At 41.0% G+C, this 24,856-nt stretch overlaps 1 protein-coding gene across 16 annotated transcripts in view; it reads right to left on the bottom strand.

The window, feature by feature from the left end:
- The window catches only part of LOC125427328 (leucine-rich repeat flightless-interacting protein 2-like), a 121,009-nt gene that overhangs the window by 16,290 nt on the left and 79,863 nt on the right, over positions 1-24,856 (bottom strand). For 10 of the 16 annotated variants that reach the window (XM_048486588.1, XM_048486593.1, XM_048486589.1 and 7 more), the window contains 6 exons: positions 23,303-23,473; positions 22,024-22,116; positions 16,886-16,978; positions 12,657-12,749; positions 10,695-10,824; positions 3,691-9,133 (listed from right to left, as the gene is read on the bottom strand). In XM_048486588.1, coding sequence (XP_048342545.1) covers positions 7,209-9,133; positions 10,695-10,824; positions 12,657-12,749; positions 16,886-16,978; positions 22,024-22,116; positions 23,303-23,473 — 2,505 coding nt within the window. In that variant the 3' untranslated portion in view covers positions 3,691-7,208. Of the gene's footprint in view, positions 1-3,291; positions 3,342-3,690; positions 9,134-10,694; positions 10,825-12,656; positions 12,750-16,885; positions 16,979-22,023; positions 22,117-23,302; positions 23,474-24,856 lie in introns of those variants that run through there. The other 6 variants (XR_007243666.1, XM_048486604.1, XM_048486596.1 and 3 more) reach the window with 4 other exon arrangements.

The following is a 24,856-nucleotide window of genomic DNA, read 5'->3' as shown; positions in this document are numbered from 1 at the left end:
GTCCCTACAGAGCTGCTTGGGGAAGAGAAGGTAAGGGTGGGAAAAACTGGACGCGCCTAAAAGTGTTGCCTTCGACCCAGTGCCATTCACTCGGTACCGGTTGCATGCTGTTTTCAAAAAAACTTGTTCATTGAGCGAGTTTCGAAAAAAGCGTTTTCCCACCAGTTGCGTGCGGGAAGCACAGTGTGCCTCATTTTGGAAGTGGCAGCTGTGTGAACATTGCCCCAGGAACAGTGTTTTTACCATGCCTGGGGTGCTGCTTTTGACTTGTGCAGAACAGGCCTCAGATAACACAACGGGCCATGCTGACAGGGGCTGATGGGAATTGTAGTTCATGAACATCTGGAGAGCCGCAGGTTGCAGACCCCAGCTTTAGATATTTGGGTAACAAGCTGTTCAAGATTTTACAAGTCAGAGATAACAACTTGAATTGGGCTCAGTAGTGAACTGGCGGCCAGTGCAGCTCTTATAAGACCAGCAGTATCCATTAGCAGTCTTGCTGCCACATTCTGTGTTCACTGCAGTTTCTGAACTGCCTTCAAGTGCACTCCCATGTAAACCACACTACAAGCTGGAAGTCATCACAGTATGGGTTAGGCAGCCAGATCACCTCTGTCCAGAAGAGGCCATATGTAGCTGGCGAACCAGACAGAGTTAGGAATCGGTACTGCTGGCCACCACCTCCACCTGAGCTTCCATAGGTGCATCCCCATTAAGCACATGTATTAACTGCTGCCTAAATCATTTGCATTTAAACCAAAACACATTCTTGAAAATGTACACGTCCACAGTAGGAACTGTCATTATCTAAAATAAAAATGTCTCACTATAGTTCATGAGGAAAACCTTGCCATTCATTTCACTCATTTGAAATAATAGCTTTTTCAGTGTTCCCCAAATTGCTCAATCTTTCCGCTGGAAAAACTGATAAAGACCTCAACCCTTTTCAGACTGTTCATTTGGAATGAATTTTTTTAAAAAGGTTTTCTCACCCCCAAAGAAAAAATATTTCATAGGAGGTCCCCCCCCACCCCCCTGGATTCCCTAGTTTCTGAATATTTCCATTGGAAGAACTGAAGAAAGCCTCCGCCTTTGTCAACTGTAATTTTGATTATGAAAAACCTTTTAAGAAATATTTTGCTCATTCTAAGGGAGAAAAATATTTCACAGGAACTTTTCCAGCACTTACCCCATTTTCCATTGGCAACATTAAAAAACAATGCTTGAGGGGGAAAAAACACCCCAAACTGCTTTTCTGCTTTTGGTGGTCCTTCACATGTCTTCAGTGCCAGTAGTCTGGGCTATATCGTGTGGGTAGTAGGTGTCATGATCTACCCAGGTCTGGTTTGATTCTGCCACATCCCCTGACTGGGACACGGGATCCTTTCCCCTTTGCCTCCTCCCGGAATCTGCTATCTGCTCATTGCTTTAGTTTCGTTTTCCAGGCAAGGCACGACCTGCTTGTTGGGACACCTGCAGGGTTTTGCACTTCAAAGTGCTGGGGAAGTGCACTTCAAAGTTTCGTCCATGCTGTCCTCTCCCCATGAGAATAAGGGGGATCCGTTCCCCTTCTGGGGAACTGGTTCCAAGAGGTGGTGTGACGTGGAAGGGGGGGAGCATGGTGGGGGGGGGGTATAATGTTTTGGTGCTTAAAATTTGGTTGGGGCAATAGAAGAGAAAATGCCCTGGAAACAGTCCTGGCCCTCAACTTTCATGTTCCCTGATGGGGGAGGGCTGTTTCAGCCTCTCAATCCTCTACTGTTCCTCCCCCCTCCACTGAAACCAAGACTTGGCAATATTGGTGTGGTTGCCTAGTAACTCCAACAATCATTGAGAATTCACTGGGTATGCTTTTCTTAAGTAAAAAAGAAATGTTTGTGCTGGTTCTTATTTTTTTATGGATTTTTATGAGTTTTCTTAACATTTTGGGGTTTTTTGTACCCTTGGGACCTCCTTCTGAAATTCACCTCCCCCCCCCCCCAAATCTGTCCCCAGCTGTTTTGTTGCTTCATCAATTATATCCTCTATGACACGGTTTGGAAAGAGATACATTTATATTATTTTTGCTCTCAATAGTTCAATGCTTTGTTTTGCATGTTTTTAGAATATATTTTAGCTACATTATTGAAGGATGCCTTGAGTCCCCTTTAAAGAGAAAAAAGGAAGTAAACATTTTAGAAGTATGTGATGGTATGTATTTTTCTTGTTTAAAATATGAGTGGAGCCCAACCATTTTCCAATAGCTTCTTATATTTTATCATTTTCAAATATAAACACCCCAACATATGTTTACCTAAGGAGGGTCCCTGAAACTTGTGGGATCCCACCCCCCGCCCCCGGTTGTGGCTCATGGCCTCCTCCCCCAAGCCCACTTTCTTGCTGGGTTGCAAGTGCTCCTGCTCCTGCTCCTGCCCCGCTTCCTTGTTGAGTGGTCTGGTGCAAAGCAGCGCAGCCAGGCCTCCTCCTCCCCCCCTCCTCCCACATGTGCAGACAGACTCTTTTAAAAATCAGGAGGGTTATTTCAATTTTTTTCTGCAGATCCGGGGATCATTTGAGTCTGCAGAAAAAGCCGTTGGGGTTGGGTGTGTCCCCTATCTGTGGATTTAAGTAACCACAGACAGGGGACATATGTGAGAATTAGATATGTAGTTGACAAGATGAATAGTTTTACATACAATCCGGCATTGTCCCACATTACAAAGATCTAGGGGGAGGGGGGGATGGAACTTTGTTTTTATATATAACACCAGCAGCAAGAATATTATATGCACAGAAATGGAGAACTCCAGCTACGCCTACAATTGAAGAGTGGTGGATGAAATTATCAGAGTTAGCTGATATGGTCACATTAACTTTGTTACGTAACGAAAATAACTTAATTGTTCATGGACACTGATGACTACTAGTTTTGAAGGTTAAGAACTGTTAAAACAAGATCCAATAGTGAAAAGTGATACTTTTTATCAATAACGATGCTAAAAATTTAATTTGATTTTGATGTTTAATGGCAAAATGCTAAAAGGTTAGGTTTTATGGGTGCAACGAAGAAGAAACTGGAAATCTTTATGAAATAAAGATTTTATAACCTGGTCAATTTTTGTTTTTATGTACTTTTTAGATTTTTACTTTAAAGAACAAATAAAAAATTGTTACACACACACAAAAATCTTAGCTTGGTTCCATTTTTTGTCTCACAAAGCACACATAGCTGTTCTACTTCAGCTCAATAAAGTCATTTTCTATGCCCAAAGAGACAACACCCAGAACAGAACATATTAAAATTATGATTACCTGTTCAAGTAAAGATTCTCGTTCATCAACTAATTTTTTCAATTGAATGTCTAGAAGGAAAAAAATATACAAAATGCTCTATATTGCTATTGTTTAAATGAAAAATGTCAAATGTTGTATGTAATTTTTAAAAAAGATGAACGTTAGTGAACGGAATGATAACACACATAGCCTGGGAAATGAGGTCACAAACAGGACTGGGAAGGGGCTGCATGCGGCCACGGGAGGAGCATGCTTCCCCTTCTGCAGAAGCACCCAGTCGCATGCAAAGCAGCCAATCTTCTACTGTCAGTTAGCATGCAACAGCTCTGGGATAAAACACGGGAATAAAAAATCTCATAGATCTTTACAACTGAATAGTAGTACAAAGAAAGCAACACAGTGACAAAAAGCCGCACAATCTCTTAGAATTCTTTATTATAGATTTTGTAGAAACAATTTTGTCATCTGGTATTTATTAATTTCCACTGAGTGGCTTTGGAACATATTTTGTTTCCAATAGAGAGGAAGACGGTGAAGACAGTGAAGACGGTGAATACAAACCTTTCAATCTCAGGGGGAAAAATAAAATTCTTCAAAGTGTAGGATTGTAAGAAAAGGCATGTATTTTTTTCCTAACCAAAACATTTCAGAAGGTAATTGTGTCACACAGCAATGATCATTACATTGTATTGAACTAAACATACATCTCAAATGCTGGCAATGTTACAGCAGTATTTGTAAACAAGATTTCTCTCTCTCTCTAAGTATATATCCTAACTACCAGCGCCCACTCACTTGGCTCTCTCATACAGCATTTCATTGCAAGCTTCATTGGAAAATCACTGCAGTATTTAATGGAAACCTGCAAGGGATAACTGCTACTCAGAAAGGACTATGCAGACCTTCCAATGCACTTCTCTGGAAACCAATAATTGTCCTCTGCACAGAAAGACGGTAACCACAAGGAATCTCATTCTATCAGAGCTACTGAATGGATCTATATCACTATTTACTCATTAGATTCCTCTCACTTTTCTGCAGAGTATGCAGAAAAGCTCACAGAATTAAAGTAAGAAATTAATGAACACAGTGTACAACAATGACAAAACAAGAACAACATCATGTGAATCAGGAAAAAACAAAGAATCTGTAAGTTTAAAAAATCCACTTAATAACATGAAAAGCATAATAATACATCCATGATACATAAAAGAATCAGCAGTAATAAAGATTCAATACAAGCCACAGAATAAAAATGGCATGTTGGTCTTTTGCCCCCTTCAAAGCCCCCTCCCCCTAACTTTCTGAAGGTCCCATTGACAAGGCTTCTGTCTGATCAGGCCTCTGTGGGAAGACAATTCTAAAGCTTGGGGGTGTAACTGAGAAGGCCTTGTCTCCTGAGCATGCCAGCCTCCCAGCACCAGATGATCTCAAACTATCATTCTACCTACTGAGAAGTGCTGTGTTATGTAGGCCGAAGGCCTGAGCTCCTAACTTCCATTTGGAATGAATGTGATATTGCTAGACCTTGACGAGTAAGAGAAAGTTTACTTAGGATTTGACAGCTTCTCGGATATCAAATTTAATGTGGTACTGTGAACCACAACAACTCAAATAGTTCATGAGATCATAATTAAAGTGGTATTTTTAAAAAATGATTACAATTTAATCATAAACGAATAAATTACACAATAATTTCTGTAGGCTTTTGGATGTCATGATTAGGGATGCCACACATTTCTCAGTCACTCTGTTTGGCCCTTGAACTTAACCCAGCTGATATTCATAATCAAACTGTACATTTGAGTCGATCAGGAACAGGTTCAGAACACAAGAAGCATCTCACACAGCTGCAGAGCAAGTTTGGCCCGAAACTGACTCAAAGCTGATCAGAGGAGCAGCTGGGCCAGATCCAACCCCTCCCCAGCAGAACAGCTACAGTGGCAACAGTTGCCAAAGGGAGGACCGAAAGGGCTCCTTTTTCTTCCTTCTCCTGCAAGTGGAATGGGGACAAGTGCAGGGATCTGAATGTTCGCACCGCAAAAGAAAGAACAGAAACAGCTGCTTTCTCTCCTTTTCTCTGCAGCCCAAACCAACAATTGGAGCAGGGATCAGAGAAATCAGGCGTGCTTCTGCTCACTAACAGCCATGCAGGGTGGGAGGTGCATCATTGATGGAACAGGTAGAAGAGTTGATTGTGCACCCTGTTCCCTTCTCACGGCAGCCTCCAGCCCTGCAGGGCTACACCGTTTCTTGGAGCTGAGCAGAGGATAAAGTGGGAATGATTCCTGATTCTTGCATTTTCTGGGGAGGATCAGCAGCAGAGTTCGTCATCATCTCAATAATAAATCTTTACAAGTTAAATCACATTATTAGTTGAAACAGCAGTAAGCAAATATATGTTTATGTGCACTTTGCCTTTTCCAATATTGCATTATGCATTTACAGCTCATTGCCTGGAAAGATTTTGCATCAGATTACTATCTAATACATAAGGTTAAAGTTAGTTATTAAAATATTTATACCCCACCCATTATTTTGGTTCAAATGGAATTGAAGGCCTCCTAGTCCTATCTACACAAAGAAGCACCATTAGCTTTGTGATGAATTGCCAAATCTAAAAACCAGCAAGGTACATAGAAGCAGGCAGATATCAGGATGTTATAAGCACTTCAGGAAAGGGTCAGTCTGATTATAAATGGCTTTGGAAAAAACTGAGCAAAATTTAAGGTGTTTGTTCTATTATATTTAGCTGAATACGTGTGATATCCATTTTTGTGGGGTTTTTTAGTTTTGAAGAACACATGTATTTGTTGCATATAGTCCTAACATTTGAACCTTCCTCTGATTTTCATACCTTAAAAGGAAATTTAAAATGTTGCAATACACTATTAAAATCCTTCTTCTGGTAGTTGGTGTATGTATAGAAATGAGGCCTAGAGTGACCAATTAGAAACATGTGAATTCAGTGTATTCAAGAAGCGTACCAAGCGTAGTAGTTTTGTAAATAAAGCAGCAGCAGTTTCTATCTTTTCTCTTAAATACTGGTATTCATGGTGATATTCACATTCGCCTGCATTCAGGCAAACGGTAAAGGAGGAAAAACCATTCACATGTAAGAAAACATTCCTGTACAGTGCTTGAAAGGGCAAAGACAGAAATACATTTCAGGAAATACTAGCTGATGCAAAGGCTATAAAATACAGCGAGAACATGACATATTCTTAACCATGTTCAAGATGATGAATGCTTGATTCAGTGCAAAATGGCTTTGGATTGGTTCCAAAGGTACCTTTCTATTCATATTTTGGCAATACAGTGTGGAATTAATTTAGAATGTGCTAATATTCAAACCATACAATGTTCAACTTTATCTCTCTTGGGGAAATCATCTATAAGCATAAGCATAAGCATTTTTATTGTCATTGTGCACGCACAACGAAATTTACATTGTGCACGCACAACGAAATCTATCTGCTTTTTAAGAATATTTGCAACTACTGCAATCAAATATAAACTTGTCTGACAACTGATGGCGTGTACTAGAAGATAAACAGGTTTTAAGAATACCAAGTCTTAGCTTTCATTCAAATGCTGAAATGGTAAACTATCTGCATATTCTTAATGTGATTAAAATCATGGCATTAAGAATTAGTAGCGTGGATTTGAATTGTTGTGATAAACAATAATTAAACCTGAGAGTTTTAAGAAAATATCAGATACATTGCTATAGGAAAGGAGCTTCACAAATCTATTTATTAGTTCATAATGATTATTAGTTCATAATGAGTATTAGTTCATAATGAAAATTTTCCTCTTAAAAAAAGCAGAAGTTAGAAAGGGTTTTTTTGGTCTATTGCACAAAAGTAACATTTTGCCCTGAAACTTATCAGATGGCTGGTATGTAACACGAAACAACCACCCAGCTTCTTGGATTATGATACTGCACAATCTTCCCGAGATTTACCTTTACCCTTCTTACTCATTTCAGTTTCGTGAAGGGCCTCAGCAGACACAGAATCAGAAGAACCCACGTGCAGGTGTTCAGCTTTTTCGGATTCCTTTTGATTCTCTGGCTGAAGATTCTCATCACCTCCAGTCAATGCGCCCTCATTTCTCACCTTGTTCACAGAGCTCTGATTGGTTTGCTCCCTGTGACCTTCTTGCGCACCCTCATGTTCATGGTGACCGTGTTCTTGGAGCATATTCTGCACGGCCCCTCGCGCAGCCCCACCCTCGTCTTCTGTTTGCTTATTTTCCTCCTCTTCATTGCCCTGGCCTACATTCCATTCAGAAATAAATTCTCCAGGAGCCCCATCGAAATCAATTGCTTCATGATACTCCTCTCCAGCTTCTTCACCTTCACTGTCAGGCTCTTCTTCTTGACCGCTGAAGTCAGCCTTCTGTTGTGACTCAAGACAAGGAGTGTCTCGGATCTCCGGTGCAACAGCAAGCACCTCTTCTGCCTTGCTGAGGTTCCCATCCTCTCCGTCCCCTTTGGCTGCTTTCTCAATATCCATGGTCACTGCAGTCACAGCTGGCTCCTGAATAATTTCGACGACTTCTTCTTCTGCACTCTCCTCTCCTGTTGACTCATATTTAACTTGTGTTGAATTATCTTCTTTATGATCTTCTTGAGCAAGTTCTTCATGAGAAGCTGAGATGTGTGCCAGTGTTTTTCCATCAGGTATGAATTCAGAATCTATCTCCATACAATTCCTGGAGTCATTCTCTAACATTCTTTCCCCGTGGACCTGGCATGCAACAGTTCTTTCTGACAAAACCTCTTTCACGATATGTTGCTCACTGTTTTTCTCAGAATCAGCATCCAGCGCTCCCAGCAATGCTTCTCTTTGTTTTGTCTTTTCAGTGTGACACTTTCCAATATCATTGGCACTTTCTCTTGTCTCTCGCTCTTTTTGTTCCTGTTCAGCCAACACATCATGTTGTAAAGGCATGGACTGGACTCCTTGCAGTTCAACTTGCTTGTCTTCCTGTACAAGTGCATTTCCACTGGGGCCCAGGGCTTCTCCCTTCTCTACTGCGGACATGAGGACTTCGGTTTCCTGCAGCAGGACAGCATTTTCTGTCTCATGTGTTTCCTTAGTTTTCTCAGGATGCTTCTTACCAGTTAAACCACCTTCAGCACCTTGGCTCTCTGAAATACTCTCAGCAACTTTGTTCTCTAGGCTCTCTCTGGCGAAACATGGATGCTCAGCACTGGAGTCCCTCCTGGCCCCCTCTGTGAGAGTATCTTCTGCCAAGTTCAGTGGTTCTGACTGACTGGAAGTTGCTGTGTGATTCTTAGCCATAAAATCCAACGTTTCCTCAAATACTTCATTATTATTGGCTCCTGCCTCATCAACCAAAATATATTTTTGGTTTCCTTTAGTTTGCTGTTGTTGGGAAAATATTTCTGATACTGTATTTATTTCCTGGTTAGTATCTATACATGGATCTACTACATTATTTTGATTATCAATTTCATTTACAAGACCTCCATCTTCATTTACCTCCTTCAGTTCTGTTATATGACCTAGCAACCCGCATTTATCCCTTAATGCAGATACATCACTATTTTTAAGGTCACAAACAATTCTTGGCACATGCACTGAAATAGTTTTAGCTGATTCCTCAAGACCACTATTTAATGATGGCGCTGATATAACTTGGCCTTCTGTCATTTTCTCTGCTTCCATATTTCCATCAATGGGCAACGTCTTTGTGTCCAAACATTCCTGTACAATTTCCATCTCCTTATTCTCCTCTGTGAGTTCCTCATGCTCAGTATTCTGCAAGATTTCTCTTTTCCTCACATTCTCCACACTCTCATTTTTCATCTCCATTTCAATGGCTCTGCCTAAAAGATCATTAAGAAAGTTGAAGGGTCCACTCTGCAGGAAGCTTACTTAACTTACACCCTCACTTAAAACCCAGGAAAGAGAATGAATCAAAAGAACTGTAAATAAATTTGCCAATTATGTGAAGCCAAAGAAGCAACTGAATTAGTATGCTGAAAGAACAGTGAAGCATTTCCATCCCCAACAACAGCATTGTCTCTATAAACTGGGTCGGCTTTTATTGATACTGTGAAAGTTGCACAGACCCAACAGTACTGGCAATTTCTACTGACATTGTGAATATATAGTTGTGTAGAGAGACTTCTTGTAAATTTTAATAGAACTTATATTCAAGAATAAGTTACAGTATTAAGGACAAGAGAATAGGTGCTGAAGATCCTTGAGCAGGGGGGAATTTTTTTAGAAACAGGATTTGGGCAATATATAAGGTTGTTGTTTTTTTTAACTCCTATTGGCCTCAATCCCATACCAAAACTCTTCTTGTGGAAGACATTTCTGTCAGAGAAATGGGAATTCCTTGTCTCCACCCTCTTGCTGTAGCAAAAAGTGTTTCCCAAAAAGCTGCCCTGAGTGACAGGGAACCCTCAGAAACAACACGAGGGGCAACTGGGGGTGGAGAATCAACAAAACCTGCTCACCCTTATATTAACAGATCCAACGGATCCAAGCCACTGTGTTCCCAAGTACCTAACTGTAATGTTGTGTACTGAACAGAGCCCATTTTTCCATTTTCTTTGTAAGAATAAACAATACAATATTGAAAAATTAAAATAAATATTGCATTTTTTTGGTTGACTTGTCTTAACTACTGACTTTTTAAAACCTAAAATTGTATTCTATTGCTGAAGAAAATATTAGGGTCCAAAAGATGTGCAACGTAAATGTGACAATTTCAAAAACACTGTACTGACAAGTATAATTATTCTGCTCAAGTTAATGTGAGTAAAAATAGTTTATATTACTCTACAGGTTCAAGCACGATGAGCGTATTGATCTCACTGGAGAGCCAGCGGTTTAGCTGCTGCACTGGGACCTGGTCCAAATCCCCCCTCTGCCATGGAAATCTGATGGTGGTCTGTGGCCAGTCACTTACTCTCAGACTAACTTACCGCACAGGGTTGTTGTGAGGATCTGAGGAGAGGGGGAAATGGTGCAAGCTGCTCTTGGTCCTTATTGAGAAGAAAGGCAGGGTGTACATTCATTTTTTTACAAAAACTTCCCATGCGCTGCTTGGGAGCAGAGCCGCCTCAGAGCTTGTCCTGCCATTTGTGTGTTCTTTAACTTCTCTACACAAAAATAATTACATACATTTTATATGTGTTCTGTTACTAATCTACGGTGCCTTTAAATCATCTACTTTTGAGACTGGGAAAAAAGTATTAGTTAACTTTCTCTTTTAAATGCAAAGAAAGAAAAAAGTAGGATGCACAACGTGATCATCAGCATAAGTAGAAAATAAAATGTAGAGAAGTGATTGAAAACAAGCAGCATGCTGTTGATTTGTTAGTTCAGAATATAAACATTTAAAATTAAAAGTAGTAATAAAAAGAAGGTTCTTACCTAGAATACCATCTTCAGCAACCTTAATAGCATGACTTGTCACTGGAACAATCGCGGAAGAACTTAAAAGACTATCACCACAAGTTTCTCCATTGGTAGCTACTTCTGAATAAGGGAATATTCCATTTTTCTGCAGGTAAAATAATAACATTTTATATTATGCTACATTATACTAATCAAATAACTAAAACATGAAATTTGTTTACAGCAAGCTAGATCCACAAATCATAGGTGACACAAAGCATATTCATACATGCTATAAATGTATCCTCTAGAACATCTGGTAAAAAGAAGCATTTTATCGCCATCTGTTTTTCTTTTATTGTTATTGTGTAAGTTTTAAATGATACCGTTTTATGACGGTTTTGTTTTATATTTTGTTGTTGTAGTTATATTGATGTTTGCCACCCTGAGCCATGTGGGAAGGGCGGGATATAAATTGAAAAATAGAAAAAAATGTATTTATTTATTTATTTAAAGCATTTTAGCTGCCTTTCTCGTTTACAAAACACAAGGCAGCTTACAATAAAAACAAAACGATAAAACCCACAAAAATTACAATTTAAGAACCTCTCAGGACTGCCAATAATAAAAGCTGAATAAAGCAATAAAACACTGTCCTATATAAAACAGTCCTCAGCTATCTCCTGAAGAGAGACAATGAGGAGTCCAGGTGCAACTGCCTAGGGAGGTTGTCGATGATTGTAGGGCTACCACAGCAAAGGCCCTCTCTCTCATGTGTCCACTACCAAGTCAGTGTCTTTAATTGGTGGCACAAGCACGATGGAATCTCCTCACAATCTTAATTCCCAGGCAGGAACATATAGGAGAAGATGGTCATTCCCAAAATTATTTAGATAAAGAAATCTTGATCTGTGCAAAGATTCTAATTACACATTTATCTTTGCCCTTTCTCTAAGAAGTTGATAGCAATATTTTATCCTGACAGTAGGTTAGTTGGTCAAAGAGATAGAGGACTCTGACTTCAGAGTCAAATGTGGATTTGACCTTGAATTTCACTGTTTCTAAAGCCAACATGTCAGCTGCTGTACCCGGCTGTTTTCTAAGACCACTCTGGAAATGGCTTGCTGTACAATTCACATTTATTTTAATGTCTTAGCAAGTGTTGCTGACAAACATAAGGGAACACAGCCGTTGCAGTCATTAAATTCAGTTTAATGAAGAGGCATGTTGTCGCCTTTGCAAAAGATGGTTGAGCCAGGCTGATCTGGGGAAATTCCAAAAAGGAGAGTCACACAATAATTTTTTTTAATAGAACCAATCAAACTGTCAGAAAGTGGCTGCACTAAAACAAACCTTCTGGGAAGGAAAGGGGGGAAAACTCAACTTGAGAATATGAGTTTTATATATTTTTTCTTCCCTGAAAACTTTAGTGTAACTTTAACCAGTTTTATCCAGCATTAATTAAATTAAGTTTGTAATACATTTCGAACAAGATGTAGACCAGAACCTTCTTAAATCGTGACCTGAAAAACGTTTTTTCCTCTTTCAAAACTTCAAAAATAAAAAAGAATTATTCATTAAGATGTTTATATATTACGTTTTCTGTAGCTCAAGATAGTTTTCGATTAAAAATTTAAAACATAATAAAACCTCACATTAGAATCTACCCCCTTAAAAGCCCAAGCAAATAGAGAAGTCTTGAAATACTTCTAAAAACTTCCCTCTCTGACATTCAGCAGAACTTGTACAGCTCTGTGATACTGAGGGTGTCCTTATAAAGAAGTATTATCCAGATTTGGATTTGGACTTCTGTCAAACAATAGGTACTGTTAATGTAGTCTGTCCCTCAGTGGTGATCCTTACTAGATACCGTAATGTGGCTTTATGAGATTGACAGAACAGTCTACGTGGCAAGTATAAAGCTGGTCACATCATTCATATATGTCATCTTGCCCCTATTGCAAAGCTCAGGTCAGCTTTTCCGTTATTTCTGCCTACCTTCAATTGTTCCTTCAGCATATTCACCTCCTCTCTAAGACCATCTCGCTCACTTCTTATGGAATCAAAGAACTCTTTCTGCCTTTCTAATGCCTAAGTTTCCAAGAAACCAGCAAAAGATAAGTAGTCAACAAGGAGAAAGGAGGCAGGAAAAAAAATGAAGAAAATTAGCAATAAGAACAAGTAGGTTTCAGAGATGGAAATAAAATAGAATCTTCATGCAAAAAGAGAAAGAATGTTTGTAGTTGTTATGAAGGTTTCCAATATAGCTCTTAATGATAGCCATTTTAACAAACGGGCCATATTCTTAACAGCCTGAGCAGTTACTAATATTTTACAACTATAGAGACATACAAAGATAAATATCAACAGGTTTATTTCAATGTATTGTCGAAGGCTTTCACGGCTGGATTCAACTGGTTGTGGTGGGTTTTCTGGGCTGTGCGGCTGTGGTCTGGTAGATCTTGTTCCTAACGTTTCGCCTGCATCTGTGGCTGGCATCTTCGGAGGTGTATCACAGAGAGAAGTCTGTTACACACTGTGTCTAGTGAGAAGGGAATATTTAGTGGGGTATATATTGTCCATGCCCCAGGGTGGGGAACCAATCAGTAAGTGTTTGGGTGGAACTTACTATGCAGAGGTGTGGTTGAGTGCACTGCATTGCGGGTGGGGTTACACCTCTGAAGATGCCAGCCACAGATGCAGGTGAAATGTTAGAAACAAGCCAGACCACAGCCACACAGCCCAGAAAACCCACCACAACCAGGTTTATTTCATTTCATTTGAAAGCACCTACAATTCTTGGTTCACAAATGTTCCAAGTCACATCCCTATCACAAGACATAATGGTTTTGTTTAAGTCTCTTTATGTCCCCTTTTTACAGTTACAATTTATATGGTTTCTCCTTTACTAGCAGTGCCATACAGTATTGCAAGAGTGAGCTGATGCTTCCCTCATTATGCCTATTAAGGTTACTAGTGCTAGAGAGCGAGCATGGGGCTGGGGTGAAGAGTGGTGGATTCCAATCTGGAGAAACTGGTTTTATTCCTCACTCCTCTGCTGGGTGCCCTTGGGTCAGCCACAGTTCTGGCAGAACTCTCAGCTCATGCAAAGGCTCCAAAAGGTCTCTTGCCTTGAAAAGCCTAAGAGTTCACTGTAGGTCAGATGTGACTTGACAAAACACAAACACACACTAATGCTACAGCATATATGAAAATAAAACATAGTGTGGTTTACAAACCTGAGAAAAGATTCTGAAACCTTAAAACAAACACTACTGCCTGAAATAAAAAGGAGCATCTGTAGCTATGAGACATGGATCTGGACATTGTAGAGCGTGCTAGGCAACCACAACTCTATGGTTTGTCCGTAAAAGGGAAGGGTGCGGGCAAGACTATTCTGGGCTCCTGGTCTACCACTTCTCCCCTATACCAGGCAATTGGTGCAACTCACAATGGTGTGGCAATGGTAACTAGCCAAGACAATTTGTGTGATTCAGCTGGGCCTGGCATTGGCCATCACACAACTTTTTATTGCCTGACTTTTGCAACTGGTCCAGCAAAAGGGTGCCAGGGGAGGGAAGGAGGGAATGTTGAAAGCCAGGGTGGTTTAAAGGTTAGAGTGTCAGAACAGGATCTGGGAAACACAGGCTCAACTCCCTGCTCTGCTACAGAAGCTTGCTAAATGACATTTCACTTTTTCTCCACCTAATCCACCTCACAGGGCTGTTATGAGGGCAAAATGGAGAAGAGGAAAATGATTTCACTGTTGGTCCCCACTGTTGGCCCCCATTGAGAAGCAAATGAAGCAAATAAATAAATAAAGCTGAAGACTTGGGGGACAGAGAAAGGTTGGCTGGTGAGTTGGAAGGTGATAAGACAACCGGGAGAGAGAAGATTTGGAGGCTGACAGAAGGAGGAAGAGGAAATAACCTTTATTCATTTATTATAAGAACGTAAGAAAGAGCCTGCTGGAACAGACCAGAGCCCATCTAGTCCAGCACTCTGCTACTCATAGTGGCCCACCAGGTGCCTTTGGGAGCTCAGGATGCAGGATGTGAAAGCAACGGCCTTCTGCTACAGCTGCTGCTCCCGAGCACCTGGTCTGCTAAGGCATTTGCAACCTCAGATCAAGGAGGATCAAGATTGGTAGCCATAGTCAGGGGTCTGCAACCTGTGGCTCTCCAGATGTTCATGGACTACAATTCCCATCAGCCCCTGCCAGCATGGCCAATTAGCCATGCTGGCAAGGGCTGATGAGATTTGTAGACCACGAACATCTGGAGAGCCACAGGTTGCAGACCCAAGCCATAGATCAACTTCTCCTTCATAAATCTGTCCAAGCCCCTTTTAAAGCTATCCAGGTTAGTGGCCATCACCACCTCCTGTGGTAGCATATTCCACGTTATGGTCAACTGACTCATACAACCAACCAAATACAGGTGACCACATACAGTGCAAATCCAATTAACTACCACCTACCTCACACCTACCCTGAACTGCTGCCTCCTCGTGCCTCATGCTGCCCTTAAAGGACTGTAATGCAGACATGCACAGCCTAGGAAACCAGCATCTAATTGCTGTCTTGCCGGAGGTAATTCTAGCATTTTCTAGGATATACCTATTTTTAAAATGTGATTAATTTTGTCCACACTTATTGTGCTACAATGTTTATAATACACAATTAAATAGCTCAGTGTTTTCAATATTATAAAGTCTATCTTGACATTCATATAAGCTGCTAGTCTGTTTAACTCCCTCAGACTGTTTCTGTTGAAGTGATAAACTGCTAGGGTTTGCAAGTAAATTTCTCCCACTGCTGAGATAGTAAAAACACAGGTTCTAAGATAGCAGAGAGCAACAGTTTGCAGCTCTCTTTATTTAATTTGCAATTTTGCTCCTGCAACTTTGCATGATATTAAATTTTATAAAGCTGTAAAATAAATTTAGGCTTGGTGAGAAACTACTACACATATTTTAATTTTTCCAAACAACTGTGTTTTTTTGCCTCCATGAAAAAAAGTTTTATACAGGCTTCTAATACAAAGATGTACTGGAAATTATACATCTCTGGATAGCAAAATGATGCAACTTTAATTTAATTACTTTTAATTTCCTTTATTTCCTTATTTCTGATTTGATTAATTTGTTAGGACCCAAGGCAGCTACTTCATTCTCTCTCTTGTTCTACACAACCAGCAACCCTGAGAGTGCGTGACTGGCCACAATGACCCAGCAAGCTTCCGTGGCAAAGTGAGAATCCAAACCAGGGTCTCCCAGAGCCTTGTCCAAGACTGTAATCACTACACCACACCTGTTCACTTCTTTCCCTCCTGCTGCTGTTGCTGGACTTGGCACATTGCTGCCGTCACTTGCAGGCAAAATTGCCCATGACTAGGCAGAGCCAGGGGTTGTGCTAATCATGAGAGACATGGTATCCAAGCTTTATAAAGAGAACCACGTTCAATGAAGCTTCCTGGGACAATCACCAGGAACAGAGCGCTACCTGAAGGAATGTGGTGTAATAACCACCACAAGCAATTTGCACTATATTCTGGGAACTCAGAAACAACTCAGAGAAGCAGTCAGAATGGGACTCCTTTGCTTAGCACAATACCGTTCCCAGGAGTTTAACCCTACCATCACCAGACCTATCTAGAAAATAAAGTGGACAAAACATTGACATTTGCTCAATTTGTATAAAATCCCAACTTGTTTGTTCTGTTCTTTATCTCCAAATGGTTGAAATAGTTCAATGTATTGTCGAAGGCTTTCATGGCCGGAACCACTGGGGTGCTGTGTGGTTTCTGGGCTGTATGGCCGTGTTCTAGCAGCATGCAGCCCGGAAACCACACAGCACCCCAGTTAAAATAGTTCCTGTCAAGATAGCTGCAACTAGATGACCAGACTGCATGCCTTTCCTTACACTGTGGCCTGTGGCTTCTGAGACCGCCTCCCCTTGCCACTGCAACCCCACATGGCACTCAAAAAATCACTGGGGAAAGCTGGGCAGCTCTCTCTCTCTCTCCGGAGCAGTTTCCAATTCAGCAAAAGGAGATGTAGCTAGAATGGGGAATCCAGCCCACCCCCGAAACACGCAGTAATTCCTGAAGAGTGAAAGGAACTCTTGGGAGTATAAACTGAATTTATTACACATTTTCATAGCATTCTTTGGTGTAAATGAGAGCACTGGCAATCAACAACGTTTCTGACAGGATGGAGAATCCTACCCCTATTTTTCTTTCCTTCCACTCTATTGTCTCCTGAAGATCAGAAATTTCCCTGCTATAGCCCTCCTGCTTCTGCTGCAGTTGCTGGATTTCCTGAGGGGCAGGAGCATACAAAAAGACAGAAAGGACACAAGAGAGTTAATCAGGGGGCCAATTCACACATCTCACATATGTCTGAAATCCCCAAACGTTCCAACTTATGACAAAATGAAATGCTAATCTTCTAGCATGTAACAAAGTTGCCACCAACCAAAAGGCACGAATGGCAATCCTCCTCCTCCGCCTTTCATGTAGGTGTTGTCAGGGCTGCTGTAATTTCCTCAAAGAGCTAGAAAACAGATGGAATCTATTTCCATCCTCAAAACCTTCCAACATGGTTTTTTTTCCAGTCTCGTAGTGAGGAAGGGTTTTAGAATCATAGAGTTGGAAGAGACCCCAAGGGCCATCCAAGTTCAACCCCTTGCAATGCAGGAACACACCATCAAAGCACAATCAACGTCTTTATTTCATAAAAACTACCTGGGAAACTTTAAGTTTCATAATGAACCTTTACTCAAGGCTTCAAAGGATATTTAGGACCCAGTGCAGTTTCCTTGAAGAACAAGGGTGAATTGTTCAAGGCCAATGTCTTTCAAAAACCTGTGCATCTGGGGCTGGGCTAAAATAGCTTTTCTGCCTTAACAGGAAAGAGTCCTGCTCTGGGTTGACATTTGCCTCTGCATAATATATATAGTCCCTTCTGCAGAGCACTGTTCAAGAATTTATTTGACTTTGCTGTCTGACATCTCCTCCTTTGACCCACCATGTCACGAAGGCTTTCCATATGCTGCTATACATGCTCTTTGTGGATTTTCATTTAGAAGATAACTAAATGTCCAGAATATTGTAATGCTCTGAACATCTTCCTCTAAAACTCCTTGGCAGCCAACAATAGATGGCAGAGGCTTGAGGAGAAAGCATGCCCTTTTGAGACACAAGGCCCCCGGATCTCCTGCAAGGGTGGTGTCACATCTCTCTCAGAGCTGAGAAGGCCCTTCGAAGGAAATGTCTGCTAGGAATGAATCCATGCACAGGATGGCACAGGATGATGAGCAGAGTGCCTGACAGTGCTCAGCTGCTGCTTTGTTAGCTTGAGGGCCTTCTCTTTAGGAGTGCTGGCCAGGGGACACTGGCCTCATAGGAGGTGATCTGGTAATGGTGATACCTTTCCCAGAACAGGTGTTGGACCACACTGCCGCAAGACTGTTGTGATACCATCTGGGTACTTCAGGCTGCTAAGGAATAAAATTCATGCTGTTAAGCTTTCTTTCCTATCCCCTGGAGATGAGTAAACCTTCTTGATAGCTTTCATAAAGCTGTTTTAACAACAGTAGAAGGGTTTGAATGTGCAAAGAGGAAGGATTTGCTAGAGTTTATACATGACCTTGAGGCACTTAGCAGTACAAGGCATGGAGGAGGTATTCAGCCAAGTGTTGTTAATCACCTTTAGAAAGGCCAACAGCACAGACAATGCTACAGGTGCTTACGATGCAGTATGCAACAAATGAAAATCTGGGTCTTCAACTGGAGCTGGCTATTAAATCTCAAGGCCTGGGCCATTGGTCATATGAAAGATTTGCTCCAGACAGACTTTAAGGTCATAAGCGCTTGAGACTGGCTTTGAATCCAAGACCACTTGTGTCAGGCAAGAGTCTGTCTAAGAATCTAAGTCAGACTCATCCTTGAATTTTATGGAGAAATCCCTTGGGACTGTGCTGGGCATCTAGACCCTTATAGACTATGGTTCCAGAGAGGATTCTTGAAGCTGATTGTTGGTTCAGATCTTGAGTAGGAGAAGCGTATTATCTCAAGGAGGCTGGTTTGGAGCACGTTGGTGAATGTCTTAGTCTTAATGAGTGGGAGATACTTGGTTCCAGGGACATAGATCTGGAGATCTGTATCAGTGCTGATTCATATCTTAGGTGCATCAGTGGATGGAGGCTGTGAAATAGTCGCAGTCATTCCCAACAGACAGTTCTTCAAAGGTTGGGCCTGTTCTTCTGAAGCATACCAGCATGAGTGAAGGGGCAGATGGGTTGACCAGTTTGCAAGGTGATCCCAGTGGGAGCCACAGCCACATAAATAGTATGTGTCTGAGGGTATGAGATTGAGGGGATATGAATTAATATCATGGTGAGGGTTGATGGCTCCAGGAGTACCATATATACTCATGTATAAGTCGACTTTTTCAGCACATTTTTTACGCTGAAAAGGTCCCCCTTGGCTTATATTCGGGTCTAATACTCAAGTATATACAGTATTTATATACAACTGTATGTGCCATAGCTGAAGCTCTGTTTGTGTAACCCAGGGTCCATTAGGGGGAGCTAAAGAGTTCAGATTTTCCATATGAAGAAAGGGCTCCATTTCCCCCGAATTGTTAAGAGGCCTGCAGCCAGTCAACTTCACAGTTCAGTTGTTATGAACTGTATTTGCATCATTCAGGGCTACCCTTGAAGGCTTGACAATAAGGAGAGAGGGCTCAGCAAAGAACAGCAAAGCTGCAAGTCCATCAACAGTGCCACAGGACACAGCTAGAGAACTGTAAAGGACTGAGACCCTGCTAGTCTGTTTTGCACAACAGGCAGAACTATTACATGTTGATTATTGTTTCTGTATTGGTTTGCCATATTTCATTGTTATACTGCACACTATTGTTTATGAAACAGAAAACAGATTTAAAGTTTCTTTTGTTGTAAGTCTGGTGAATGTTAAGGGTCACAAGGTGGGATCACACTGTCAAAGACTTGAACTCCTTTTCCATTTCTGATAATATCTTTCTTAAAATCTAAGTTGAGTTACTTTTAGACATACAGATGATGATGAGGAATCCAGTTTTGAAGGATTTTAACTCTTGTGTCTTAGCTTGGTTGCTGATTGAGCTAAGGTTTTTGTACTTTTAAAGTTATTGTTGATACCATATTGTTTTTGTTGACCCTCTTTTCCACTTACAGAGCTAGTTTACTGTTTTTCTTTGAAATAAATATTCAAAAACATTTAACCTACTGATGCCTCAATTAATGTCATTTTATTGGTATCTATTTTGATTTTTGAAATTTACCAGTAGCTGCTGCATTTCCCACCCTCGACTTATACGCAAGTCAATAAGTTTTCCCAGTTTTTTGTGGTAAAATTAGGTGCCTCGGCTTATATTCGAGTATATACGGTATATGTCCCAGCAGTTCCCTGCACTGTCTGGAGAGTCAGCACCTGTGTCTGTGTACAGATTTCCAGAAACAAGACTGACCTAACATGGATCAATCTCACTGCCTAGGTAGGAGAAGAATCACATTAAGAACACACTTCAGACTTTCTCCTTGGAGGAAACTATATCACTGGCAGTGAAATAACATTGACTGCCCCTTGGAGACCAAGTCATGATACCATACTTTGCTTTTTTACTCCCAGAAAAAGGCAGCCTAGCTCATGAAAGAGTGTGTGTGTGTGGGGGGGGGGGGGGGGAATCTCACAGATTTTTGTTGTGGCAGCTAAAGAACTGAGTGGGGAACACATCTCTACCCCCTCTGAGCAAAGATACTGCTCCTTTGTGCATGCAGCCGGCCCTGAAAAATCCTTTTTTGTAAAGCTTAGCTCTAGTTTGCCTGTGCTCAATTCCCATCAATGTGACTGCACAGATTATTTATTTATTTTTTAGATTTCTAGACCACCCATCCCCATAAAGCTCAGGGTGGCGTGCAATCGGTAAAGTTAGATGAAATTGAGATATGAGCTTTCTATTCTGCGAATTAAGTTAGAGAGATAAATAAATGATCAAAGAATCTATATTTGTTGGGCTTGAGGTTAATTCAAAAGTATAAATAGTATGGATAAAGTCAACAGTGGGATCTGGGTGGGAATACAGTTATGTGTAGTGTATACCTTTGTTATGTATGTAGATTAGAGTGAGTGGTTCACCTATGTCTTTTCCTTTTCATGTTAGTTTTGTTGTAGTTGTAATAAAAAGTTATTTTAAAAAATGTGACTGCCCAGCTGACCACTCAAACATGCAGCACCTTGTGTCTGTCCCGGTGAGTGCCCACGCCATCTGCCATCACCCCACCACTTGCAGATGGCATCAGGGACCTTTGCTCTTTGTCTCATTCTGAGATGTGAGGGCAACAGAGAGACATTGCTACTTGCTGCATTTCCTTTCCCAGCTGAGCAGGAAAGGATTGATTTAAAACAGCCACAAGACTCAGCATAAGCATGTGGATGAAGGTGCCTTTGCTCCTTGCTGACTGAGGAGATTTATGCCTCTGGAATGCACAGACATCTATGAGCTGAGAGGCCATCTCCCTGATGAAGGCTGAGGGAAGGGGATGAGCTCTCCTTTGGCAGGAAGCCATCCACTGGGTGACACTTCCTCAGTTTGGAGGGAGAAGGGAAAGCAGTAAGACCTCTATACATCTCTTTCCTGTGACAGAAAAGATACCATCAACGAGGGACATGCAAGAAGGAAAAATCCAAGAGTGAAATTGAGAGTGATGAAGTCCTTTTGGAGCCCTTTCCCTTAGAGGAGGAACCAAGATTGGCGGCCTGGCTTGTGACCAGGAGGAGGCACTGTCCTGGATGTTCAGTGCCCTAGAGGTATATGAAGAGGGTGATAGCGACTAAAAATTATATTATGTACTCAGAATATGACAGACATGTTTGAGGCTATTATAATCAGAGGAACAGAGCACAGAAGAACATTTCTTTAGAAGCAGATGTACTGTGACACCGTTGTGCTACGCAGAAACACCTCCAGCCCATCCATAGCCCAGCAGGTCACAATCTTTTGCGCTGTCTGAAATGCGACTGTATCTCCAGCACAAATGCAGAACTCTTTTAGAAAGGGGATGCCATGTATGTGTTCAAAATGTAAGAAGGACATTTCCTTAAACATTTGTTGTACAAAAACATAAGCGTTATCTTTGCATAAGAATGTAATAATAGATTATTGAAATAATCGTGCTTCTACTGTTTCATCAAGCTCATCCCACTGTATTTACTTCTATGAAGAAATTGATAGTGAATAGTAGATTATCTGTGTTTCACCAGTAACCAGACAACTCAAGGATGAAAATCTATTGTTTTCTTAATGCTGAAAATTCACTTACTGCAAGCAGTTCTTCCCTTTGCTTCAAAACCTCTTTGACTTCCATGAATTGAAATTGCAATATACTATAAGCATGTTTTTCTTTTTCAAAATCCTACAAAACAAACATTTTTACCATTATCATTGAAGTAATTTTGTACACACTATTCCGTACAGGGTAATTAAAATACATAAATCATTATCACTCAATTCACTGAATATCTCCATTCAGTCAAATTAAAATGAGCTGCAAGAAGGAAAAGCAGGTGCCTGGAAATAGTTCCCATTAACAATAACTACCTGGAAATCAGAAAAGGAAGGCATCCGCTGACTTACAGTTCAATTGTAAGTTGTACTGATTATGTATAAGTTTGCATCTATGAATACAAATTAGCACATTTTTGTTCTTTTTTGGGTCATCTGTAAATAGCCACACTAAGGCTGGCAGGATTTTGTTGACATGGGCAGGTCCTGTTCACATGATTAATGTGTTATGAAAAAAAGCAAACAGCCGGCCATTTTTCTAGTTCAAAGTCTGCTTTCTAGTGTGGCTTCTAGGCTATCTAGCCTATAAGCCCAAGAACTGCTCCATACCTGGCCACAAAGCCCCTTGGGCCAAGCATGCAAGGGAAGACAGCAATATTCAAATAAACGAATGGAATCGAAATGGGGGAGGGGGGAATCCTCTTCACTGATGTATTTGCCCCCTCTGCTGGAGAAAGAGGCACCCGGGTGGGCAAAGGGGACAAAAGCACTGGCAGCCGCCTGCCCCATAGCTCCATGACAGTGAAACCCGGAAGTCTGGGCCACCACAGAGCTGTGCTGGCATCTCGCTCAGACACTGGCATGAAGGGGGAAAGGGAGGCCTGGGATAGAGTTGACATTAGTTGACTTCCATCCCAGGTTCATGGTGAGTCATGTCGTAGCCCGGGTCCTGGACTTACGCCACCCAAATTAAGCCCTATGGAGGGCTTTCCGACAACAGGGGGGGGGGGGTTGCCTTTTCTTCTCTGCCTGTGCCACCGGAAAACCCTCTGGAGGTGGTGGGGCGACGCCAGAGTTGCACCGTCCCTGGCGGCTGGAGACTCTAGATTGGGCTGCCCATCATGTAGGAATCTGCCCACAATTCTTACTATATCTGTTCAGAAAATAGGGCTTTAAAAGACACCTAACCTTATAAAAACTAGAACCTTACTGTGAATATTGGCATATAACAGAATACTTAATAAAATGTCTTACTTCTCTGAGAAAAAAAAAACTACTTACATTTTCCTATTGTGGCATCATTGACTGATACTTACTTTATTTTTCTCTTCATATTGTCTTCTGGATTCTGCAAGTTGTTCTTCCAGTTCTAATAATGCATCCTTTAAAACATCTACTTGGTACATGAAATTTGTTTTCTCATTATCTAGCTGAGCATTTGAAACCATAGCCTTCTTGTATTTCTCCTCAACTTCGGCTAGGGAGTCCTAGGGAAAGAAACTCTTATGAAAATAAGCAGTGCTTTCAGTGTGTCAGGTAGAACCAAATACTATTAAACAGCTGTTTCCTTGAAACTAACTGAAGTCCATGGAAAACATCTGAGTTGGACCTAAAGAACATCTCTTGTTAGGATATGAACTTTTTTTTTCTTATCAAGGGCTATTACTTCCCTTCAAGGTGCCTCTGTGCATAGGCAGTTTTTCTTACACCATTCAATTTGAAAAGATCAGGAAACTGTGGAAACAAATGTCTATGCAAAGGAAATTTAGAGAGGGACACAAATGAGAAACTGATCTAACTCCAAGAAGCAAAGAAAAATCATGATTCTGGAACATAAGCTCTACAGAAGGGTCTGGGAGTTATCTATGAAGTTGTCAGTAAAGGCATCGCAGCTAATAAACTTGACAATTATTTACAGATGACCCAAAAAAGACAGCACAAACTCATTCAATATGGTAGATCATGCTACAAAAGTACACCGGGACACAATCGTTGTACCCCTGGCAAAACAGAGAAAGAAAAAGAAATTAGGGAGGCAGCCGAAGGAGAACATACTGAAATTACAGATGACTTTAACTGCCATAATAGAGACCAGTACATGGACCTTAAAAGGGATAAGTATTCCAGATACAATAATCTACAACCTGGAATATATGGTTATGGAAGCAGCTAATGGCACTGGACTTACTCCTGAATGGTTCCCAGAGCCCGGTATGTCATGTAAATGTTGTCAGATCTGTTAGGAATGGTTACAAAAGTACTATTAAATACAACATTAGTCAGATTTTTTAACTCATCAATATTTATCCTGAACCATACCCTCTCATAAATGTCCCAATTCCAACCACCATTATTTCTGTCATTTCTTTTATTTATATCCTGCCTTTTCCCAACAAAGTATGCCAAATAGCCTATTTTTAGATGCCAAGATAGGCATTCATTTCCTGTATTAAGTTAAAAACTTTTCTGTACTAGTTTTCCTCACAATGTGAGATGTGAGTTGACAAGTATGCATAAACACTAAAGACAAGAAATAACAACAGCATCACAGCAACAAGGACCACACATAACAACAGTGGCATAAAATCAGCAACAGACCAAGAATAAAATCACCTTAATGACATACAGTGCAAAGTGTCATGACCATATTGATGATAAAGTAAAGGTAAAGTTTCCGCTTCAGTCGTATCCAACCCAGGGGTACCACTGCAAGCAGTGATTTTATAGGCAAGCTGCTTTTGTGGGGTAGTTTGCCATTGCTTTCCCCAGCTATTCTTTACCCCTAGTTATGAGCTAGGTACTCATTTACCGACCAAGAAATGGATGGATGGCTGAGTTGACCATGAGCCAGCTGCCAGGATATCTGACCC

Source organism: Sphaerodactylus townsendi, linkage group LG02, assembly GCF_021028975.2.
Source record: "Sphaerodactylus townsendi isolate TG3544 linkage group LG02, MPM_Stown_v2.3, whole genome shotgun sequence".
In the NCBI taxonomy this organism is placed as follows: domain Eukaryota; kingdom Metazoa; phylum Chordata; class Lepidosauria; order Squamata; family Sphaerodactylidae; genus Sphaerodactylus; species Sphaerodactylus townsendi.
Note: the sequence above shows the minus strand (reverse complement) of the source record. Positions and strands in the feature narration are given on the sequence as shown.